At 39.3% G+C, this 21,720-nt stretch overlaps 2 protein-coding genes and 1 long non-coding RNA gene across 4 annotated transcripts; all 3 read left to right on the forward strand.

The window, feature by feature from the left end:
- Positions 1-551: 551 nt before the first annotated feature.
- On the forward strand, positions 552-9,488 carry pdp1 (pyruvate dehyrogenase phosphatase catalytic subunit 1). Of its 2 annotated transcripts, none has more exons than XM_004077872.4 (9): positions 552-671; positions 2,190-2,454; positions 2,540-2,707; positions 4,177-4,388; positions 4,680-4,761; positions 5,706-5,800; positions 6,059-6,227; positions 6,302-6,520; positions 8,006-9,488. In XM_004077872.4, the coding sequence occupies exons 2-9, from the start codon at positions 2,203-2,205 to the stop codon at positions 8,384-8,386; spliced, it is 1,578 nt and encodes a 525-aa protein (XP_004077920.1). In that variant the 5' UTR covers positions 552-671; positions 2,190-2,202; the 3' UTR covers positions 8,387-9,488. The 2 variants fall into 2 exon arrangements, with proteins under 2 accessions (XP_004077920.1, XP_011483536.1); XM_011485234.3 differs by having other exon boundaries at positions 578-683.
- Positions 9,489-12,568: 3,080 nt separating this feature from the next.
- On the forward strand, positions 12,569-15,170 carry LOC111948937 (serine/threonine-protein kinase pim-3-like). Its single transcript, XM_023964125.1, has 8 exons — positions 12,569-12,743; positions 13,580-13,639; positions 13,744-13,826; positions 13,906-13,950; positions 14,034-14,240; positions 14,366-14,546; positions 14,719-14,892; positions 14,980-15,170. Exons 1-8 carry the CDS (start codon positions 12,569-12,571, stop codon positions 15,072-15,074), a joined length of 1,020 nt encoding a protein of 339 aa, XP_023819893.1. The 3' UTR covers positions 15,075-15,170.
- A 34-nt stretch (positions 15,171-15,204) lies between these two features.
- On the forward strand, positions 15,205-17,246 carry LOC111949011. The gene is made up of 3 exons (XR_002875031.1): positions 15,205-15,412; positions 15,624-15,703; positions 16,862-17,246. It is a non-coding gene; the product is annotated as an uncharacterized LOC111949011 (long non-coding RNA).
- The last annotated feature ends 4,474 nt before the right edge of the window (positions 17,247-21,720 follow it).

The following is a 21,720-nucleotide window of genomic DNA, read 5'->3' on the forward strand; positions in this document are numbered from 1 at the left end:
AATGTACATTATCCATTTCAATACAGTACTGTGATTGACTAATATTTCAAATGAATTAAAACAATGCCGTAGTTATATCATAGATAATGCATGGTATATTTTGTGATATCAGCCTAAAATAGGTTTGTTTATTTGTTAAGCAATCACTTAAAGGTGTACTCTTGGACTCCGCCTCAGTGAATGATATATATTTTTGCCAGAATCAAATTATCTGTGCTTTTTATACTATTAAATGAAAATCTTAGTTAATAGTGATAGAAAATGAGAACATGGTGATACTCACAAGAAACCAAGTATTAATGCAGCACACAGTCATTTATTTTATTTTTAAGCTTAATGGGTGTCTTAACTGTCCGCACTACTAAAAAAGAGAAGTATTCATAGTATTCAATCAGTTATAATGATAAAAAATTTTTGTTCTTTTTTATGTTTGTTTTTCATGTCGCAAAGAACAATGTCCATGGAATAATTTGGAGAAAAGAACCTATTTCAGGGACCATGCAACTTGTGCGTGAGTTCTTTAAACGCCCCATGCGTGGCGTCATAGCGTACGTCAGGTCTCGGCCAATCAGCGCTAAGTGTGCGGTGCGGCGCTCAGAGAAACGATGCAGAGTGGAGGGGTCGGCTTCAAGCCATGCACTTAAATAACTTATCCACATCCAGCAGTTAAGGTAAGACCCAACGTGAGTACTTCCTACATTTTTCTGCGTATTTGTATATGCACCCACGTACGGAGAATTTGCACTATGAGTATTATAATGCTAGTGTTACAAATGAGCCATTTTCAGTAATAGAAACTAAAGTGGGTGTAACCTACAATTAGCTAAGGCTAAAGAAGTTAGCATACATTTGACCACTCTACCTATTCAATAGTCGTTATTTAGGAGATGTTGGCCTATTTATCTTGATTTCACTACAGTTTACAGCCGTATTAGACAAGAATAGGCGCGGGATATAGCTCCAATATTTTTATTTTTTACTTACCCTTTAGCTTGGAGAGGCTACTGATGTCAACATGGCAACTTTCTCGAAGACCTGGCACAGTACCTCGGTGTCGCAGTCGAGTTGTTTAACTAAGATGGAAGCATTTTAACGTCCCTATCGGGCAGCCATAATATACTATTATTGCATGACTGAAAGGTTATTTTTTTCTTCTTTTAATTGGAGCACAACAGCAGACTAAGAACGCAGGGAGTGTCGGTCACGAATACTTGTGTTTCTGGAGAAGCAAATGTCAGGACTGAATTACTGCTGAAGTTATTTTTACCTCCTGTGTGGCAATGCTGCCCGGGTGCAGAGGACTCCAGAAGGCAAGCCAGATTGTGTGGCTGTATGAAATTTAATAGTAAAAATGACAGAGCGTTAAAAAATAATAAAAAAGTCAATGTCTTGTGATGTGAGTGTTGAATAACACTACCTCTCTCTGAAATTATAGCACACCTACTTTCATCTGAATTACCAGAACAGTTCAAAGGGTTCCCTGCACTGAATGCAATGTCAACAGGATGTCTTAGTAAAAAGTGCACCTAAATATAAATATATGAATCATAGGAAATGGGCTTTAAAACTCATCTATGCGTGTACTAAACCACTCCTGGCCTCTGTTTGCTATATCTTCCTCCATCGACTCACCAAACGATTGCCTTCAGGGCTGACTTTCAAAGGCATGCAAGCCATTGTTTAGATGGTAGGAAGTATATAGATTACTTATGTAAATATTAAGCCTTTTACTTTTATTTTATGTCATATTTTTCCAGTGAGTCTGAATTGTTAACTAAGTGCACAGAGGTTCTTTTTAATACGACAATCAATTGGCCAATACCCTGTGAAATACCTTTGCTTTATCTGACCTAATTTGAAAATACAAAACGGGTCATTCAGGAATACAGGCTGAAGATGACAGATTATTATAGAGGAGGCAGTCAAACTGTATTTATTTTGTTGTATTTTCTGAGCTAAAGAAGGTCAATTGCAGGTATTGAGTCTTTCCCTGCTCCCAAAATCTCATCAACAAATTTCTGTTTGTTTGCACAGGGTTTGTTTAACAGTGCATGCAGAGGACACTTTGTTCCGCTGGGGTGTGTGCACTTTTGATTCTGGGTTGCCGTAACTTGGAGCTTTAGAAGTGTTTGGTTTTTCTCCAGTCAGTGTGTCCACATTTAAAGTGGTTTGTTTGTGTATACCTGCAGTGCACCGTAAGCAATGCCTGTTACATCTCAGCTGCTCAGGGGTTTGCCCCGTGCCAAGGTCTTTGCCTCCGGTCTGGTGCCATGTCAACACAACCAGTCCCTTTTTTTTCCCGCCACTCACCGTCGCGCCCCAAGACAAACGTCCCCCATCTTGGAAAAACAACAGCCATCAAGAAGCTACCAATCGTCCTCAGTGCTGTGCAGCTACAACCTCACTCCTCCTCAGGTCAATTCCATTCTGAAAGCCAATGAGTACAGCTTTAAGGTCAGTGGTGCCCCCCCATGGAAGACACTTTGCATTTGTTATGTTTGTTGTTTTAATGTGAGATTCTCTTGTGTGGGGATTTTAGGTTCCGGAGTTTGATGGGAAAAACGTGTCATCAGTTCTGGGTTTTGAAAGCAATCAGCTTCCGGCTAATGCTCCCATCGAAGATCGACGGAGTGCGGCGACGTGTCTGCAGACCCGAGGAATGCTGCTGGGTGTGTTTGATGGCCATGCTGGCTGTGCTTGTGCTCAGGTCAGGCTCTTCCTCTGAGTTGTTTAGATTGCTCTAGAATAGGATGAGACTTTTTTCATCCCACTATGGACAACTGTGTCAACAGTAGCATAAGGGCTAAAATTTAGAAAAAAATATATATATATTTTATTACATCCAAACAAATGGTGATGTTAATAAAGTAAGGCCGCCTTTACACTGCATGGTTCAAGTGACCCAATTCCGATTTTTTTTCCTCTCATTTGGCACAGATCGGATATGACCGGTGAGCGTGTAAGCAGGACAAAAGCGCGTGGATTCCGTTTTTCTCAGATCGGATACAGGCCTCCCTCATATGTGGAAATAAATCGGAAACGAATCAGATACGTGCATTTGCGTGTCCCATGTAAGCAGACAAATCGGATATTCCCCAGTAAATGCAAGTCGTACCTCAGTGACATCAACTCAGGAGGCCACCAACTGAGATCACATGACTTATTAAGGTGCTTTTGTGCGCTGATTTTGCTGTCAGCTGTTACCTTTCAGCCTCAGGCTTCAGACCGTAGTCGGAAACCGCTGTTATGTCCGGTCCGGACGCAAACGGTAACTGAAGAGGGACACTGTTGCTATGGAACAGGCTACAAGCCGTCTATTTCTTTGGGGGGCGTGTATGATGGGGACCGTGTGTGTGTGTAAAGAGAGAGAGGGGGTGTGAGCGCGGATCGGGGGAGTGTCAGAGAACCGTAAATCAAAAATAAGGTGTCTCCCCTAAAAGTTTTGGAGTCTTTCTTAACTCACTCTGGAGGCTGAGGGTTCAGAACGGAAAAGTGAACCCCGAGGAAATCTCCCGTGCGTGTCTGACCACGGTCGGAAAAGAGAAGTCATCACGCAGGAAAGGTTCAACCCTTGGATCAAACTGTTAGCACAACGTCTGCAAACACTCATTCAAAACTCAGAGAGAGCCGAGCAGCCCTCCTTTTTCTTCCCCTGTGCATCCCCTCAGGAGCGCCCAAGGCAACGCCTCCTTCCGTCGCCGCCTTGCCTCCATGACCGCAGTCACAAAAGTCCGAAAGAGGACCGCGGAAGGCGGAAATGCTGCTACGTAGTCCTCAGAACATCTACGTTTGATAGTTTCAGCATTGTATAGTGTAAATGCAAAAATCAGATACGGGTCACTTTTAAAAGATGATGTAAGCGGGTCGTCAAAAAAATCGGATATAGTCAGAAAATCGGATATGGGCATCAAGACCTGCAGTGTAAAGCCGGCCTAAGACGTCCCATATGTTTTATTGCCCTCTCCAATGAACAGAAATTCACAAATTTAAAGTAAAATAAAAATGCATTCTTTTTGTTGGTGCTGATTTATTCAGGAATCTGTATTTTTATTTGATCATTTCCACAAATTAAAATCTGCAATTGTACAGGAATCTGAAATGCTAACATAGAATATGGGCTGCAGGTCTTGCTGCACTGAATCTGTTTGCTCAAACCAACTCTCACTCCCCCTCCAGGCGCTGTGTGAGCGGTTGTTCTACTACATTGCAGTTTCCCTACTTCCCCATGATACCTTGTGTGAGCTGGAGGCTGCGGTGGAGGCGGGAAGGCCTCTCAGTCCCATTCTGCAGTGGCACAAACATCCCAATGACTATTTCAGCCGAGAGGCTCAGAAACTTTATTTTAACAGCCTTCGAACATACTGGCAGGAATTAATAGATCTTACCAGGTGAGAAACCTAGGAGAATCTGACAACATCTCAATAATGTTACACTATACTATATTTTTGGTTATCCTTCACAATTCTGGGTATTGTCTTCAAATGCACCGCTTTTTAACCTTCACATAAATTACGTCACGAAGTCCGTCTTCCTTAAGGTGTTGACTTTTCAAACTCGACTTTCAAGTTTTGTCATTTTATTGCCTGCACCGGAGCACCCACACCAACAGTGGCCCCGGTGTTTTCAGCCTCACTTCCTGCCCTTTAGCTTCCTGCTTATCACCCTTTGTCCGCCTGCAGCCCAGGAGAGATTCCGGAAACCCGGGAGGCGCTGCTCAATGCTTTCAAGAGGCTGGACAGCGACATTTCACTGGAAGCTCAGGTACAACCTTTACTGAAGGATGTGTGCAGACAGTTTTTGTACATTTCTGTCAATTTTTTTTATTTGATCATTATCAGTCAATAATACATATCAATTATAGACTCGAAGAGCAATATGGAGAATGACGACATTAGGATTAAAGCTAGGCTAATGAGACTCTGTGGTTACAAAATGAACTAAACGCATTTAGTTAAGATTATAAAACTAATGAAAAGTAAAAACCAAATAAAGGAATTCACGTTTTATTTTTTTAACTTGACTTGATACAAAATATAACAAGCAAGATATAAGAAAATGGAGCAATAATTTAAGTAAATTATGGGTTAAAAAGGGATGTTTTTCTTAAGTTTCTTTTTAATATTTCTGCACCAATAATGAAGCTCTCAGACCCTCTGGGAGGCTGTTCATAGACGAGGTCCACTCAGCACTGGAACGAGGCCTCTGTGGGTTTCTGTTCAGACTCCTGGGACTGAGAGCAAGGCTGCACCTGATGAACTATGGGTATTCAGCAGTTTAGCTAAACAGTAGGACAAAAACTACCGGTATTCAAACATTTATAAACCAATTAAAAAATCTTAAAACTGATTCTAAAGCTGACAGGGAGCTGGTGAAGACACTTCAACTCTGGTGTTATGTACTAAGAAAACTATAAAGTCTCAATTTATCTGAATACAACTTCTGTTTCTGTCTGGGCTCTGAACTTGTCTAAATGTGCAGTAAACTTTGAATATAATATTTAAAAGAAAACATGTTTAAAATACTTTTAAGCATAATTTATGAGGCTCCCCACATGGTTTGATCTTGATCTTGATAATGTCTAAATCCCATTCCATTTTATCCTCTTGTTCCAAATCTTGCTTTTTGCTTCACTCGTATAGATATTTACTAAACCTGATCTTTAGTATAAAAATATGAGGGTTTAACTGCTTTTATTTCCCCTCCAGGTTGGAGACCCAAATGCATTTCTTCACTACTGGGTTCTAAGAGTGGCCTTCTCCGGGGCGACGGCTTGTGTGGCTCACATTGACGGGCACGACCTGTATGTCCTTTGATGAAATCTGCTGGTCACATATTTAGGCTTGAATTAAAACAAAATTAGTCTGACTTCCCTAGAATGATCTGGAGGGAATCTGACTACAACAGTCTAAAGTTAACTTAGAATTAATAAGACGATAACAGTCATTTATCATTTTTCTGGCTTTGATATTTCTTGCTTTGTGTTGCGTTATGAGACGACCTTTATTTCCAAACTGCTGAACAGAAGTGTTCAACCGTTGTCTACCCTTTGTTTTCACAGCTTCATAGCTAATGCAGGAGATGCTCGGGCGGTGCTGGGAGTGCAGGAAGAGGATGGCTCCTTCACTGCTCACACACTCTCCAATGACCACAGCGCCCAAAATGAAAGCGAGGTCGCTCGCATACGAAGTGAGCACCCGCCATCGGAAAGGAAGACAGTCATACGTCAGGTAGTCTTGTGTGCGAATCTTAAGCGTTCTTTTATGGTTAAACAGATTTAGATCCTCTCCTTCTTTGACCTCAGGATCGACTGTTAGGTCTGCTCATGCCTTTTCGGGCATTTGGTGACGTGAAGTTCAAGTGGAGTATCGAACTGCAGAAGCGAGTTCTGGAGTCTGGACCTGATCAGCTCCACGAAAATGAGCACACAAAGTTTATCCCCCCCAACTATCACACACCCCCATACCTGACTGCTGAGCCTGAGATCACGCATCACAGACTTCGACCACAGGATCGATTTATGGTGAGAAGTCCCGCATCATAGGAATATTTGCACATTTCTGCATGTGTCTGTTTGTGTTTTCCAGATTCAGGCAAGACACGGATTTAAAGTTCCTCAGAAAGGAAATGCCCCCATAAAGATGGAGAATCTTGCTTTTAGGGATATTTTATTAACAGACTTTCTATTTTAAAAAATTCAGCAGTTTTCTGCAGTTTCCTGTTCAAGTAGATCTTAAACTAGTTAATCAGACAAAATGAAATTGCTGCTGTGTTTAAAAAACTCTTCAAATGCACGGCTATACATTTTAGAGATTAGGTGCTGAACAACTAACCATTACTATGAAGAAAGTTTTAAACATGGAGAGAAAATGGGGATGTTATAAAATACAGAATTGTTATTGTGTTTGGGTAAACGACCGGATACGTTTCCAGTGTTAAAACTTTAAACTGTTAAACTTTGCAAAGCAAAAAAGTGAAGATTTCATGAAGAGAAACAGCAGCTCTCATTTCTACAGGCACATGGGAAGTACAGTTTTGTTTTTAAGGTTGACTGCCTTTAAACTCTAAAGAGTTATTTCAGACCAAAAAAGGAGGGGGCAAAAAGCAGACATATAAAATCCAGAGGGAATCCATTCAGACTGTTGAGTAGATTAGAAATGTGGACATCAAGTCTGAACCCTCAACATCTACTCCCTCTGCAAAATGCTGTGGTGAAAGAAGGAAGCAAAAACATCAAATGAAAGGACTGAGAGCATCCTTTTAGTAGATGGAATAGTTTAGCTTAGGGAACAAACATCAAACTACCACCAGATTCTGAGTCACTGCTAATTACTTGTGATAACTGAATTATGAGCTTTTCATACTAATGTGTGGATCATTGTCCTCATCTAAGGGGGAAACTCTGTGCCACTGGTGCACCTTTTTTCCTTTGAGGTACCCAAAAGTGCACAGTGATATAGGAACAAAAAGCATACAGAATTCCAATTTTCTATTATTCACACAGATTCAGGGTTTATGACTGTTTATTTTTATGTTTCTCTTAATGTAGTTATTTAAAAAGGCGTTTGTGAGAAGTAAATCAAAATTAGTTATTTGTAGTATTTTGTCTTAAGGGAACAGTTGATATTTATTGATTAGATATTTTTACTTGATGCTCCTTGTGTTTACAATGTGTTGAGAGACGCTCCAGATTATAGAGCGTCTTATAGTCTCATCTTTGATCCACTGTAAAAGCATCCCCTGTCTTCTTTTAGTTATGATTATGCCACTATATGCCAAAATAAAAAAACAAAACAGTTGATATCTAGGACGCAGTTTTTACAGTAGCGTATTAGAAATGTGCCTCTTAGTTGTGAGCGGATTAAACTTTCACTGCAGGAAACCAGCTCAGAGGTCAGTGAGCAAAACCAAATTTCATTTATCAGGCCCACTGGATTCAAAGTAAAAGTAAAGGATTTTAAGTTATGGTCTGAAAATGCAGTAACCTGATGCTGTTTTCTGCCGTTAGGTAATCGGCTCAGACGGTCTGTGGGAGACCCTCCACAGGCAGGAGGTGGTTCGCATCGTGGGGGAGTATTTAACAGGAGTACATCAGTGCCAGCCCCTCAAAGTGGGCGGCTACAAAGTCACTCTGGGACAAATGCAGGGGCTACTGGAAGAGCGAAAGACCCGAATGTCGTCGGCTTTCGAGGATCAGAACTCTGCCACCCATTTAATGCGCCACGCGGTGGGAAACAACGAGTTTGGTACCGTGGACCACGAGAGGCTGTCAAAAATGCTGTCACTGCCAGAGGAGCTGGCTCGCATGTACCGCGATGACATCACCATCATCATCACTCAGTTCAACCCTCATGTGATCGGAGCTCAGAGACAGGAAGGGCAGACCTGAGCTGTCGCCAACCACCTCTTGAGACGTTCACTCACACTTCTGCAGCGTTTTGTGCTGAAAATTCAGTGCTCTTCTGTAGACATGCAAATGTGACACGGTACTCTGCCATGACATTTTAACACTTTTAATATAAAAATGTATCCTAAAGAAGTTTTTTTAAATTAAGAGATCTGTTAAAAACTAGATCTAAAAAAAAACTAAAGGTTATTTATGCTGCTAGTCTTGCCTGGCAACTTTTATCTCACACACTTTGCAATGTTGCTGAAATATCATTATTACAGATATTTGTGTTTCAAAGCAAAAACCTTGTGTTTTTTTAAAGATTCAGCTGGATTGAAGTTACAAAAATCCCTTCCAAGTAAGAAAAGGAGTCACCACAGATTTTTACAGGTCTTTGTCCTTGGGGATTTCTGTGCAAACTGCTACATTTCTGCATGCTCGTTAATAAATATTTCCTCTTTAACGCTGAGAGGAAATGTCAGTTTGCGAGTTGTAGAATGAATTAGATCCATGTTCACAAGAGATCTGGTTTTGTTACAAAAAAAAGTTAAACCACATCATTTTTGAGGTTACAAATATTTATTTTGACATAAACACGCACAAATGCTTGTAAGTTGATGAGTCACTGATATGTTTCTATGTTAAAGCTGTTCACAGAAAGACAAACCGTTTGAGTTGTCAGAAATGAATCTTGGATTGGTGCAGTGTTTTGTCACTTGCAGAAGCCTTATGGAAGTGAGTTATTAGTCTTTTTTGCGTTATGCAACACTGCGTTGGCCGCCTGCTCCTGCTGAGGCTCTGCGCTGCTGCTTTTCCAAATATTTTGAAGGTTAAAAGAGAGTCATCAGTTTTCCTGACGGGTCTTTTGCTACATGTTTCTTTTGGCTTGGGGTTTGGTTTTTCTCCACAGCGGTGGTTCAATACCATTTGAATTTTGATGCTCAACAGTTACTTATAAATCACAGGGTCGTGACTGCTAAAGGGTATTTCAGGCCAGGTGTGTATTTGAAATTTGTTTTAGCTTTGGATATTAATTAATTATCTATGTTATGCATTTCCCTGTATATGTAAATAAATGAATGAATAAAACATTTAACAAGTAGCACCTGGTTCTGTTTGTGTTTGTTGATTCAACAGGTGATGGTTGTGTCACGCCTCTGAGTGCCTAGGGATGTACACAGGACGTCCAGCACTCGTACAAACACCTGACGGACTTAAATTCAAATTTGTACTAAAATCAACTGGAGTCATTACTAATGTACTATTAGTGATCAACTGTTTTATGGTGGTAACATAAGGAAGCATTTCTGTCTCATATTTCAAAATAAAAGTCAATACCTGACTTCTTAGGTTTTACTGTTATCAGACACGGTTGGGCTTCAAAACTGTCCAACTGAGAGGAAAACCGCCCAACCTGGCAGCACTAGTATTTGGCAAGGCAGCTGTGTTGCATTTTGGGATCTGTAGTTAATGTTACTGGTACATACCACTACATATTGCCGAGACATTAATAAAAACAACATAAAATTATCTCACAGGCTGGATATAATTACACGATGGGCCGGATGTGGCCCCTTGAGTTTGACACACGTGCTGCATGGTCACATGTCTTTGCAAAATTTAAAGTGTTTCCACACATTTGACTGTAATGATGGTTGGATCATTTTATGCTGACATCACATGTGTGTAGTCTGCTGTGATAACCATTTTTACATAATACTAAAATAAACATACTGTGCCTTAATCCAAGTGGTATTTACCAAGATCGATTATCAATTTATCTCGTTTTGAAATGATTTTTTTAATGGTATAGGTTCATTTGATCAACCACTTGCCTCGGTTAGATCGATCTGGTTAGATTTTTGGAATATATATCGCTTCATCTATTTATCGCTACACCTCCAGAAAACAATGACATCACTCGTTGGATATTGAAGGTGAAAATGGAGAGTGAAATGGGAGGGGCATGTTCACTGGAGTTTACTCCACTCACCTCAAGCATGCCAAAAATGGTTTAGGGAAGGCAAGTTTATTTGTATATTACTATTCGTACAGAAAGTAATTAAAAGTGCTTCACAAAACAGGGAAAAAGGCATTAAAATCACGATACATAACTGTGCGAAGATTAAAAACATACATAATCATTCTAAAATTTACTTTAAAATAAAGGAAAGAGAAAAGAAAATGAAAAGAGGTGTCGATAAGGACACGGCTAAACAGGAATGTTTTGAGTCTAGATTTGAACCTTAGCACAGTGGAGGCCTGTCTCACAACCTTAGGGAGACTGTTCCAGCTTTTAACTGCATAAGATTAAATGCTGATTCCGCTGGTTTAGTGGGCGAGATTAAGAAAATTAAGTAACATCAATAATGTAGTGGCAAAATATATTTTATTGGTCTGGTCACAAATATTCTGAGGGAACAAATTACTGTTTTATGGCAGCAAATTTTTTTTTTATTTTTGTTGCTTTTTGCCCATGTCAGGTCACAGGCTGCTAAAAAATGACTAATAAACGTGAAATACATAAGGGTTAATGGGCGACGAAGTTTGCATTATCACTTTTTAACGCACGCTGTAGAAGCCTGAGGTTGCTTCCACGAAGTGCATTAAAAAGTGATAATGCAAACTTCGAAGGCCATTAACCTGCTTATAACATGGTCACCCAGAAAAAAAATAAACATTAACCAGTTTTTAGGCCTTAGTTCTTGTTTTTTTTGTTTTTCCGATTTCGATCACTTTTTAAAAAAAAAAGACTGTGTGTTACGTGGTGCGGCACGTTTTCACGTTACCGCTGCAGTCATAATTCGCGATATAAAGCAATATATATATGCTGATCGTGCCGATGGGTTGAATAAAGCATCAGATCAGAGAGACAGTTCACCTTTTACAGGTTGTTTTTGTCCAGATGATGAAGCAGTATTCCAGTATTCACCCGGACCATGGCATAAATAAATTTAAAGTGAGGACATGTAATAAAAATGTCTATAATGTACAATTTTTGGATAGAAAGCGTTACAAATGCCAAATATAGATATGTTGAGTATCAAGGTGATCTAAATGAATCAAAGACATAAATCGCATATTTAGCACATATTAGATGATGCTGGTTTAGGCACTGACTCACCTACTGTTGATATTACCAGTTTTGTTTTATTTTACATTCCAGAGAGATCATTGCTATGTAGCTAGCATCATCAACATCTCCCTACTTTATTGTTTTCTTTGTAAAAGTATGCCAGTCATTTTGGACAATGAAGATGCTTCAAAATAAGTATTTGTTGATAGTTTGATGTGCACAGTGATCAATAACTCCACCCCTCCCCCTGTTGTTTGATCCAAACGACTCTTAAGTAAAGCTTTCTTCAAGCTTGTGTCCTAACTTTCCTCAATGTTGTGTTGCTTTTTTTGCAGAGCTTTTCCATGCGACATCCAGAAAGAGGAAGTTACAATACTCACCTTAAGGGGTGACTGCTGGGAAACAGAGGAGGCTTTCTCCATGTAGCAGCACCCCCCAACCCTTTGACTCTAATAACGGTAAGATGAATTTAACACTTTTGATTCTTCTAAGTACTAGTTATTGCATTCCAGTGAGATCATTGCTATCATCATCAACATCTGCCTCCTTTTTTGTTTTCTTTGTAAAAGTGTGCCTGTCGTTTTAGACAATAAAGATGGATCACAATTAGGATTTGTTGATAGTTTGACGTGCACAGTGATCAATAACTCCACCCACTCCATCTTCCATGATGTTACTGGTTCAGGGTGAAGTAAAGACAAAAAGATGAATTACTTTGAATGAAAGCCTAAAATTTGCTATTATAACTGAAAAAAATGATGTTTCAAAACAATTTCTCCTAATGTTTTTTTGCATGTGTGGGAATAGTGCGGGGTCAGCACCCCCCACCCCCCAGACAAATAGTGACCCGACAGTGATCTGTGTGGCTTTGAAAAATCTCCGGCTTTTAATTGTTTTTAACTCACGTTTACTACACAATTTTCTGGCAAAATCCTGATATTGATCAATATAATTGGGTTATAAATCAAGTATTGCACAATAGTAGTCAGATATGATAAAGGTTATCTGATTTATAAATAATAAAGTGCTATGTGAATGTCCAGTCAACATGAAAAATAAAATGTAGTGAATTGTTCTTTTGACCCAGACGTCTCCTAAGTGAACACATGCCAGGTTTGTGTCTCCTAACAGTTCTTATTGTTGTTTCTTTTTTTGCAGAGCCTTTCAATGCGACATCCAGAAAGAGAAAGTTACAGTACTCACCTGAAGGGGTGACTGCACAGAAAAGGAGGAGATTTTCTCCACGTAGCAGCACTCTACACCCTGTTGACACTGATGGCGGTAAGAGGATTTTAACACTTGATTTTTCTCAGTGATAGCAAACTGATTACTGCACTCAGTATTTGACCTTAGAAGCTGGTTTTAACTTAAACAAACAGCAGGATACTTAAAAAAGCAAAACAAATGCATTTTTATTTAAATTAATTGGAGAAACATTTGCAAAAAAATATGTTGTTTAGTTAAATATATCAAAGGATAAATTGAAAATGTCCAAATGTTTTAGAGCTCATCTTCTGAAAACCTCTGTTTGTCATTGAAACTATTTTCACACAGAAAATTTCTGAATTTTTCTAAAAAATAAACCTAAAAAGACAAAAAAAAAGTCATAAAAATCTATATTTTGTTTTCGTGTACATTTTTTAAAGTCCCCTCATTTTTGTTTAATTTGCACAATAAAATAATTGTGCATAAAATAATTTTCTATTCTGTGATGAATAGGAAATGTAAGGTTGATTGTCTGTTATTTCCATTTATGACAGATGTTTTGTCAAAGGTTTGGCAAATACAGAAAACATTAGGGTCTCTGTGTTTTTACCTAAACTTTAAATAGTTACTTAAAAGTCACTTTGTTTTAAACATTAAATGAAAAGATCAAAGTAGAAAGAAGATTTAATGTGAATACTCAGTAATGTTTGACAGAGAGTAAGAAATTAAAGCAATAATTTCATGCAGTCCTTTAGCAGCTCTTCTAAAGCTGTTCTGACTGTGAGGAAAATGTGACCATTAATGAATTTACAGAAGCTTTGATCTTTGGCCTTCAGAAAAAAATTGGAATCCTTTCATTCTTAAGTTACTTTTTCTTTACAGTTTCTCAAATGTGTGTCTGCTCTTTTCAGAAGATTCCAGAGAAAAGGAAGAAGCACAAGACGAGACAAGCAACCAAAACCAATTTGAAGGTAAAAATAACAGGTTTCTAAATAAGTGTAGGACAAAATTAAAATCCTGTTGAAATAGCTTTTCCTCACAGTCATAATGGAACTTATCTGCTGTGTCTCTGCAGTAAAGTACGAGAAGCGGGCCCTGCTGGGAGAAGGAGGCTATGGGTCCGTTTATGCTGGCTTTCGCGTTGCTGATCGCTTCCCAGTAAGTGTGACATAGAGAAGCTGTTGATGGAGCAGATCAGGAGGGAAATGCTCACCAAAGCTCTGTTTGTGTCTTACAGGTTGCGATCAAATACATACCACAATCCAAGGTCTTACGGCAAACCGTAGGTTTAGCCGCAGTCACTGGTGCTCACCTGAAGTCTCACCTGTGCAGCTTCTCACCCTCATCTTTCCTGGCATTTTACAGGATAATGAAGGCAAGCAGATACCTACAGAGGTTCTGATAATGCAAAAGGCGGCTGATGGAGAGGTGGGGTCCACAGCTGCTGTGTTACTGCTTGACCACTATGACCAGGAAGACGACTTGATCCTAGTCATGGAGAGACCCACGCCAGTCGAATGCCTATTCGACTATAGAGTCAAAAAAACGATGCTGGAGGAAGATGAGACCAAGGTAGGCGGGTTCAGACATGACCACCTGCTGACAGTGGGTCCTTAATTTCTTTTTCTCCCTCTGAGGAGGAGGTCTTCTTCCGTGTGTTTTTTCTCAGAGTGTTCTGTATCTTCTGTCTTCCTCAGATCATCCTGAAGCAGCTTGTAAAAGCTGCTAAAGAGCTGGAAGACAGGGAAATCTTCCACCAGGATATCAAAATGGAGAACATTCTGGTGGAGACCAGCTCCACTGTCCCGCGTGTCCGCCTTATTGATTTCGGCCTCAGCAGCTTCACAAAGAGGGACACAATGCACAAATATGTCTGGAGTGAGTGATCAGCCTTTTGCTTCAGTTTTGCACTATATTTGCAGGGGGGGGGGGGGGGGGGGCAGATGCGTAGTAACACAGTGATCCAATAACTAAGATGGGAACAGCTGACAGAAAGTCACATAAAATTGGGATTAAAATGTGTTTTATTTTTTTTGGGTGTTTTTTTTAGAAACGACGTGTCAAGACCCCCCTGAATTCACACATTGCCGCTCCTATTCAGCCGGGCCCACCACGGTGTGGCAGGTTGGGGTGGGTAACATTCGAACTTCTACACGAACGTCCTTTCCATGCCAAAACAAAATTTTTTGGAAGGACTTGAAGCCACGCCCGGAGCTGTCTAAAGGTAAAAAAAAACAAAACATCTTAACTTAACTGAGTGGATGGATCCCTGCATCTGTCAGCTTCATCTTTTTACTCTTCTTTTTCATAGACTGCAAGGACTTCCTGGAGAAATGTCTGGCCTCACTCCCACACTGCAGGCCAGCATTAGAAGATCTTCTTCTTCATCCATGGCTGAGTGGATAAAACCACCCAGTCATGACGAGATGGAGAAATAAAAAATGTAAAAAAATAATAATAAATAAATAAAATAAAAAAATTATAAAAAAAAAAAATAGAAAACTAAATAAATACATAAAAAATACATTACCTGAAGGGGAAGTTTCGGGGGGCATCGGCCGATGGCCTTTACAGGTCTGGTACGCCGGTGTCCTTGCTCAGCTTCTCCTTTAAAAGCGGTTGGGTCATATTTACAACCCTTCACCGAGGTGCAGCCCCTCATCTAAGGCCCAGGATCGACGACCAGCTATGGGTTACAGGCATCACCACCAGCCCCTGAGGATGCAGCGCCTCGTCTGTTGATTGTAAGTAAATGGCCGCTCTTCAAAAAAGCTTCTCCCTCTAAAAAAAACCCTTTTATTAGACTCATAGTTGCATAATTACCCAAGTCATTTGTGGCCAGATATTGATATCTGACACAAAACGTCATTTTGCTTGCCAAAAAGTGTTTTTTTCTACAAATGCAACCCTTCTATCTACACACATTCATTGTGCATCATTGTTTAAATTTTGTAGGATCCACAACCAGCCATGGAGAACAGGCATCACCACCAGCAACTGAGCTGAGCCAGGATACAGCGCCTCTTCTGTTGATTGTAAGTTTCTGGCTCTTTAAAAAAGCTCCTCCCTCTAAAGCAAAAAGTAAAACTCGTTTGCCTCATAGCATAATTGCCTATGTCATTTTTTGGTCAAATGTTAATTTCTGCCACAAAATGCCATTTTGCTTGCTAAAAAGTGTGTTTTTTTCCACTTTTTAAGAACATTCAAATATGGCGTAGGCAGTTATAATATGAGGCTGACGATTCGTTATTGATCTCACCATCTCTTTTAGTCTGTCTTTGTAAATTACTGGTCCCTCCTTCAGTAAAGTTGATCACAATATTTTATTTATGCGTTCGGTTTCATTGCAAACCAAAAAATGAAACCGTGATTTTCAGTCAATATTTCATAAGGAAAATATTACATTGTAGATGTTTACATTAGTATGGATTTATATTTGTGCCAGATCTTTTAATCCCTTAACAGAGGAGCTGTCACCAGCGAAAGCAAACAACCTGCTTTTTGAATTACCTCAACTCTTTGACTGTTTCCACAATCTAATTCCAACGGATTCTGAAAGCTTAGAAAAGGAACTTTGTGCTGATATGAAACGGTAAAATATGTGCAAAGCTTTTAAAGTGTTGAATATCCCCTGGAAGCTGATGGATGCAAATATCAAAAACTTCCATTTAAAATTTTTCTTCATTCAGCAAAGTTGAAAGCAAAATATAATTGAAATGTTTTTTTCAAAATTACAAATAAATTAAGGCGTCACAGGGATTTCATGCGCAGATTGGCCTTTCTGAGCTTTCAGAATCCAATGGAATCACGTTAATTGCATAAACAGTGAAAGAGTTACAATAATTCAAGGAGTGTTAATGCGAGGTTAAGTACAATGTTTGGTAAATCAATCAAAAGTAGGAAGTTGCAAGAGAAAGGTCTCCAGTGGCGGATAGACTAAATGTTTCTCCAAATGCAACCCTTCAATTTACATCCATGGATTGTGCATCACTGCATTAATTTTGCAGTCTTGTTTCTTTTCAACAAAAATTTCTTTTTTTCATTTTCACTGGTTTTAGTTTCACTGCTCAAACTTAACCTCCGATTGTTTCTATTTCAGTCGCATCACTTGCTCTTTCAGTTGCAAATCCTTGTGTTTGTAGTTTTTAAACTGACACATTTGTCACTGGAGCATCACTGCATTCATTTTGCAGGATCCACAAGCAGCCAGGGAGAACAGGCATCACCACCGAGCTGACCCCGCATTCAGCGCCTCTTCCACCAATCGTAAGTTTCGGACTGCTCTTAAAAAAAAAACTCCTCCCTCTAACAGAAAAAAAACCTCTCGTTAGCCTCTTAGCATGATTATCAATTAATTAATGTCCCCATAAGGAGGGGGGGGCAAAGGGGGAGGAGGTGGGGTAAAATATCAAACACTTAAGTTAAAATTTAGATTGGAAGAAAAAAGGAGGACTTTGCACAAATATACTCCTGATTTTCTATTAAAGTGTAGAATCCTAAACGTCAAACAAAATCTGTCCAACACAAGAAACGCAGATTCAGTTCAGCTGCTGGACAGAAAAACATAAACACAAAGGGAAGGAAAAGAGTGACGTAAAGCTCCTCCCCCTTAAAATATTTGTTATTAATCTCAATGCCTCTTTCTGTTCTGGTCAAGGACATATTTGAAAAAAACATTGTCAGACCAAAGTAAAATATTCTAAAACTAAAATTTAGATTCAAACACAAAAAGGCATGTACATTTAAATATACCCCAGATTTTCCCTTAGATTGTAGAAAAAAGCCCCAAATTTAAAACAAAATGTGTCTAGAACAAGAGGCTCTAAGATTCCAAAGTAAATGAGGAAAAAGGACAGAAAGAGGAAAAAAAAAGTGACGTCCCCTTAAGGGGGGTGGTGGCGGGCTAGGGGGGGTAGTGGGTGGGCCATGTGTCCTCTGTCAATTGCTGGTTGATGGCCCCCCTCAAAAAGCTCCTCCCCCTTATAATATTTGTTATTGATCTCAACATCTCTTCCCTTTCTGGTCAAGGACATAATTGAAAACAATTATCAGACCAAAACAACAAATTCTAAAACTAAAATTTAGATTCAGACACAAAAGAGAGTGTTTGTATAAACATACCCCAGATTTTCCCTTAGATTGTAAAAGAGAAGCCCAAATTTAAGACCAAATCCATCTAGAACAAGAGGCTCTAAGATCCATTTGCTCGGCTGCTGGAACGAAATAGAGGAGAGAGGACAGAGAGGAAAAAAAAAAGTGACGTCCCCTTAAGGGGGGTGGTGGCGGGCCAGGGGGAGGTAGCGGTGGGGCCATGCCTCCTCTGTCAATTTGTGGTTGCTGGCCCCCCCTCAACAAAGCTCCTCCCCCTTAAAAAAACATTTGTTACTGATCTCAACGTCTCTTCCCTTTCTGATAAAGGACATTATTGGAAAAAAACAGAACAAAATGAAATATTCAGAAGCTGGAAAGAAAACGAGGAAAGAGGACAGAAAGAGGAAAGGAAAAATTGACGGGGCCTGGGGGGGCAATGGGGGGGGAGGGGCGCTTTTTCTGTTAATTGCTGGTTGATGCCTCCCTTCAAAAAAAGCTCCTCCCCCTAAAAATATTTGTTATCAAATAAAACGAAGTGCAAAGCAATCAGGGGGCTAGTCTGTCTGTAAATTCCTGACCCTTCCTTCACTAAAGCTCCTCCCCTAAACAATATTTCAGTAAAGCTCAAACCAACAGTTAAAACTGTCAATCTTCAGTCAGTATTTCAAGAGCAAAACATTGCGTTTACATTATTACGTTTGGATATTTAGTTAGGTATGCCTTTTTGAGCAAGATTTTATTTTAGTATCCAATAAACATTAGTAACACATTTGTAGTAAAAGGTCTGCTCAGAGTGCTACCAACAAAAAGTATTATTGGAAAAAGCTAAGTCATGCAATTAGGGCCAGAGGATGTTAATGAAGCTTAAAACAAAGAATGTTTTGTTGGAAAAAACCCCACAAAGCTTTATGCAGTGATGCATAATTCATATTTGTAGGCTGAAAAGTGTTGGATTTGCAGAATCATTTAGTCTTTACACCTCTAGAGAAATTTAATTTGCACTTTCCTATGCTTGATTGATTTACCAAAAGTTTTGCTTAAAGGATTTGGCACAACAATAACTTTATACATTTGTACTGACTGATTAAAAACAAGTTTAGTAGTAAACGAAAAGTTTAAAAACAGCTAATTACAAATAATAAATAAAAGTAAAATTCAAGCACAAAATAAGTTTATACAAACATGGTTTTCCTAAAGAGTGTAGAAGTGAACCTCAAATGTAAAACATCTGTTCATCACCATTTCTTCTCTCTGTCCGGCCCACCAACACCACCAACCGGGCACCACCAATCATCGAGCCGGCGCAGCCTGTCACTGAGCCCCTCATGGCTCTTCACCTGAGGGGCGATCATTCATCGAGGCGCGGCCCTTTACTGAGGCGGGGCCCATCACCGAGGCACAGCTCTCAACCAGCAAGCCCAGCCCGGATCATCACCAAGGGCCCATTGACGAGCAGCCATGGGGCACAGGCATCACCATCAGCCACCGAGTTGACCCGGGATTCAACGCCTCTTCTGTCAACTGTAAGTTGGTGCCCCCCCCTTAAAAAAAAGTCCCTCTCCTACAAAATAAACTTTTGTTAGCCCCATAGCAGAGGTCATTTTTTAAAACAATGTTTTTTGCCAAATGTTGATATCTGCCTAAAGATACCATTCCACTTGCTGAAAAGTGTCTTTTTTTCCAGCTTTCTAAAAATATTCAAAAAGAATTAGTAATTATGCTATGAGGCTAACGATTTGTTATTAAACTCGAGATGTCTGCAGTCTGATAAAGGACATAATCAAAAACTTTCCTAAAAATAAATAACATCATAAAACTAAAATTTAGATTAAAGCACAAAGGGTGTTAATACAAATTTACCCCTGATTGTCCTGTAGAGTGTAGAGTAAAACCCCAGATTTTAAACAAAAGCAAGCAAATTGAGCCTCTTGTGTTGGACAGATTTTTTTATTTTATTTGGAACAACGGAAAAAAAAAGGAAGAAGTGGCGTCCCCATAAGGGGGGTGGTGGCGGGCCAAAGGGGGAGGAGGTGGGGAGTGGGCCATGTCTCTTTTTTTACTAATTTCTAATTCCCGGCCCACCTTCAAAAACCTTTTTTCCCCTAAAAAAAAGCTTTTGTTAGCCTCATAGTATAAGTAATTTTTTAGGTAATGTTTTTGGCCAAATGTTGATATCTGCCTAAAGATACCATTGCACTTGCTGAAAAGTGTCTTTTTTCCAACTTTCTAAAAATATTCAAATCTGAGTTAGGCAGTTATGCTTTGAGGCTAACGATCTGTCATTGATCTTGAGATCTCTTTACTGTCTAGTAAAGAACATAATTAAAAAAAAAAAAGGTTTCGTTAGAATATCACATCCGGAAACAAAAATTTAGATTGAAGCACAAAGGGTGTTAATACAAATGTACCCCTGATTGTCCTGTTGAGTGTAGAATAAAACCCCAAATTTAAAACAAAATCAGCCAAGCAAACTGAACCTAAGAGCCTCTTGTATTGGACAGATTTTTTATTTTATATGGAAAACAAGAGAAAAAGGAAGAAGTGACGTCCCCATAAGGGGGGTGGTGGTGGGCCAAAGGGGGAGAAGGTGGGGTGGGTCATGTCTCTTTTTTTATTAATTTCTAATTGCTGGCCCACCTTTAGAAACCCTCCTTCCCCCCCAAAAAAGCTTTTGTTAGCCTCATAGCATAAGTAATTTTTTTGGCCAAATGTTGATATCTGCCTAAAGATACCATTCCACTTGCTGAAAAGTGTCTTTTTTCCATCTTTCTAAAAATATTCAAAAAGAATTGGCAATTATTCTATGAGGCTAACGATTTGTTATTGATATCGAGATCTCTGCTGTCTGATAAAGGACATAATCAAAAACTTTCCTTAGAATGAATACCATCATAAAACTAAAATTTAGATTAAAGCACAAAAGGCGTTAATACAAATTTATCCCACATAGAGCAAAGAAGAGAATCCCAAATTTAAAACAAAATCTGTCCAACAGAAGAGGCTAAGAGTCAGTTTGCTCGGCTGCTGGACAGAAAAACAGAAGAAAAAGGAAGAAGTGACGCCCCCATTGGGGGGGGGGGGGGGGATGGAGGGCCAAAGGGGGAGGAGTTGGGGTGGGCCATGTCTCTTTTTTATTAATTTCTAATTGCTGGCTCACCTTCAAAAACCCTCCTTCCCCTAAGAAAAATAAAATCTTTTGTTAGCCTCATAGCACATTTGTCAGTCATTTATAGCCAAATGTTGACATCTGCCTAAAGCTACAATTGCACTTGCTGAAAATTGTATTTTTTTCTGCTTTCAATAAACATTTATGTGAGTTAGGCTGTTATGCTATGAGGCAAACGATCTGTTATTGATCTCGAGATCTCTTTTCTGTCTAGTAAAGGATAGAATAAAATAAAAAAGTTTTTTTTAGAATATCACATCCTGAAACTAAAATTTAGATTTAAATCACAAATAGAAATGGACCCCTTATTTTCCTGTGGAGCGTAGAATAAAACCCCAAATTTTAAAACAAAATCCGTCCAACGGAAGAGGCTCTGAGGTTCCGTTTGCTCGGCTGCTGGACAGAAAAACAGGAGAAAAAGGAAGAAGTGACGTCCCCATAAGGAGGGGGGGGGGTGGAGGGCGAAAAGGGGAGGGGTGGGAGATGTCTCTTCTGTCCCCCTAAAAAAAGCTCCTCCCCCTAAAAACAGTTTGTAAGTATAACATCAATTAAAAAGAGGAGCAAACATTTATCAAATTTTTTAGATATTTAGTTAGGTATGCCTTTTTGAGCAAGGTTTTATTTCAATATCCAATTGGAAAAAAAAATACAATCATTATTTAGCATTTAGGTTTTGCAGAAATCCAACTTTCAGATTTGTAGCATTAGCTTTGGTCAGATTACTACCAACAAAAACAATATTCGAAAAAAGCTAAGTGTGTGTCATGCAAATAGAAGACTTAAGATGCTGAAGGT

Source organism: Oryzias latipes, chromosome 16, assembly GCF_002234675.1.
Source record: "Oryzias latipes chromosome 16, ASM223467v1".
Classification (NCBI taxonomy): Eukaryota; Metazoa; Chordata; class Actinopteri; order Beloniformes; family Adrianichthyidae; genus Oryzias; species Oryzias latipes.